Source organism: Juglans regia, chromosome 10 (genome assembly GCF_001411555.2).
Source record: "Juglans regia cultivar Chandler chromosome 10, Walnut 2.0, whole genome shotgun sequence".
In the NCBI taxonomy this organism is placed as follows: domain Eukaryota; kingdom Viridiplantae; phylum Streptophyta; class Magnoliopsida; order Fagales; family Juglandaceae; genus Juglans; species Juglans regia.
In genome coordinates, this window is record NC_049910.1 from 16,856,654 (window position 1) to 16,858,749 (window position 2,096).

A 2,096-nucleotide genomic window follows, 5' to 3' on the forward strand; every position below is an offset into this window, starting at 1 on the left:
GAAATAATAAACTTACTAATTTGTATCCTAAAATCTTTTATTATACAATATTAGGCTTCTTAACATGGAACCGAAGTGAAATAATTAATTCAATAAATTATTTAAATTTGATGATCTAAAGGAAAAATAATTGAGAACTTTTTATCCTCTAAACTTTATCAAGCAATAAAATATTTATTTGAGATCTTAATTGTAGTACTATATGCTTAATGTGATACCAAATTAATATCTAGATTTTATATTATACTTGATGAACCAGCTTACATACTAGAATGAAAGATAGAATTTTAAAAGATCAGTTTATAGTTTTTATTAAGACAACAAATTCTTAATATGTCATTGCAAAAGTAATAATGGATGAATTTATATCCATGAAACATTGTCGTTAAGTTGTATTTTTAGAATTTTATCTTTGCATGTATATAGCAAATTATTTTAAAATTATTGAGATCTGACTTTTTATATATGGTTCCGTTTTTATGTTTTTTCGTGAAATTAAGATTAAGATTTATTTATTTTATTTTACATATTATATATGTCACAAGTTAGAAAAATTGATTAAGATTAAGATTTAAAAACTTTTCTGGTTCCGCCGCTGCTTGTCTCCACTCTATATATAGGGCTCAATATTGTTGCATCTGGAGCTATAACTTCGGATGAAAAATAAATAAATCAATGAGTAGTTTCAGACAGCATAGCTTCAAATTGGTTCCTGGAGAACATGCTACTGAGCTGCTTAATGCTCAAGCCCACATATGGAACCATATTTTCAACTTCATAAACTCCATGTCCCTGAAATGTGCCATCCAGCTTGGTATACCTGATATCATCCACAACCACGCCAAGCCCATGACTCTTTCTGAGCTCCTCGTAGCACTCCCTATCCACCCAACAAAAGCTCGTAATATTCCTCGTCTCATGCGCATTCTCATCCACTCTGGCTTCTTTGTTGCAGAAGAAATGATTGGAAATGACGAAGAAGAAAGATATGCACTCACGGATGCGTCTAGGCTCCTTCTTAAGGAGAATCCCTTGTGTGTAACTCCTTTCTTACTTGCCATGCTTGATCCTGTTTTTACTAAGCCCTGGCATTTTCTGACCGCATGGTTCCAAAATGAAGACCTTACACAGTTTGATATGGCACATGGAAAGATGTTTTGGGATTATGGGGGCCATGAGCCAAAGCTTAACAATTTTTTCAATGATGCCATGTCTAGTGATGCTCGCTGGTGAAACTTACTATCTATCTTGAAACTTAAATGGATTGCAAATTAAATTCTTAATGATTTCAGCTCTTATTTGACTATATTAATATGGTTAGATTTGTATATTTGAAACTAGTATCTAACATTACTATTTTTCTATACATATAAAACTCAAGGAGCCATCCCGATCGTTCCAATATATTTAAATTTTGTTTTGTTTTTGTTCTTATATTTTTAAATTTTTTCATAAATTTAATATTCAAACATATTTTCAAGGTGAGATCCATGAGTTTCATACGTAAAACCCTATAAAACTTCATTGAGCAGTGCTCGGGCAAGTGCCTGCCTACCAAACATTTTCCAACTTGATTTCCGCATCACTTTTTATTTTTTATTTTCTACAGTGAATTAGAATTAGAGAGAGAGAGAAAAAAAACTTGTTTCTTGTTCTTTTCCATTATACAATGAACATATAATGGAAAGCCGCCACCAATAAACGAAAGAAGACTCATTCGAAGTTAGTCCTCACTGGGGTGAGGTTTTTTCTCTCGACTTAGAGAGGAGTCTCTCAGGTTGGGCTTCCTTGCCTAAAGAGTTGGTGATGGCTGAAGGATTGACAAAGCAATGGGAAGGTTTTAGCCTTACTGAGCAGGAGAGTTCAGAAGTCAAGGTGGAGTCATCCACCCTTCACAAGGCAAAGGAAAGAGGAAGGTCCTGTTTGTTAGCCATGGTCATTGCAGACAAAGTTGTCAACAGAGAAGCATTCAAGATGACCGGTTGGATAGAATTCTCTGACATGGGGGAAAACAAATTTTTGTTAAATTTTCAAAAGGATGAGGACAGGCAGAAGATCATCCAAGGAAGGCCTTGGTCTTTTGATAGATGGTTGGT

The 2,096-nt window shown here is 33.9% G+C and overlaps 1 protein-coding gene across 1 annotated transcript; it reads left to right on the forward strand.

Moving 5' to 3' along the window:
- Positions 1 to 664: 664 nt before the first annotated feature.
- LOC109007970 (probable O-methyltransferase 3) lies at positions 665 to 1,233 on the forward strand. The gene has a single exon (XM_018987890.2). It carries the CDS (start codon positions 676 to 678, stop codon positions 1,231 to 1,233), a length of 558 nt encoding a protein of 185 aa, XP_018843435.1. The 5' UTR covers positions 665 to 675.
- Positions 1,234 to 2,096: the final 863 nt, after the last annotated feature.

Excerpts from the sequence above, each read along its gene's own strand:
- LOC109007970 (XM_018987890.2), top strand. The coding sequence starts at position 676 with ATGAGTAGTTTCAGACAGCATAGCTTCAAATTGGTTCCTGGAGAACAT.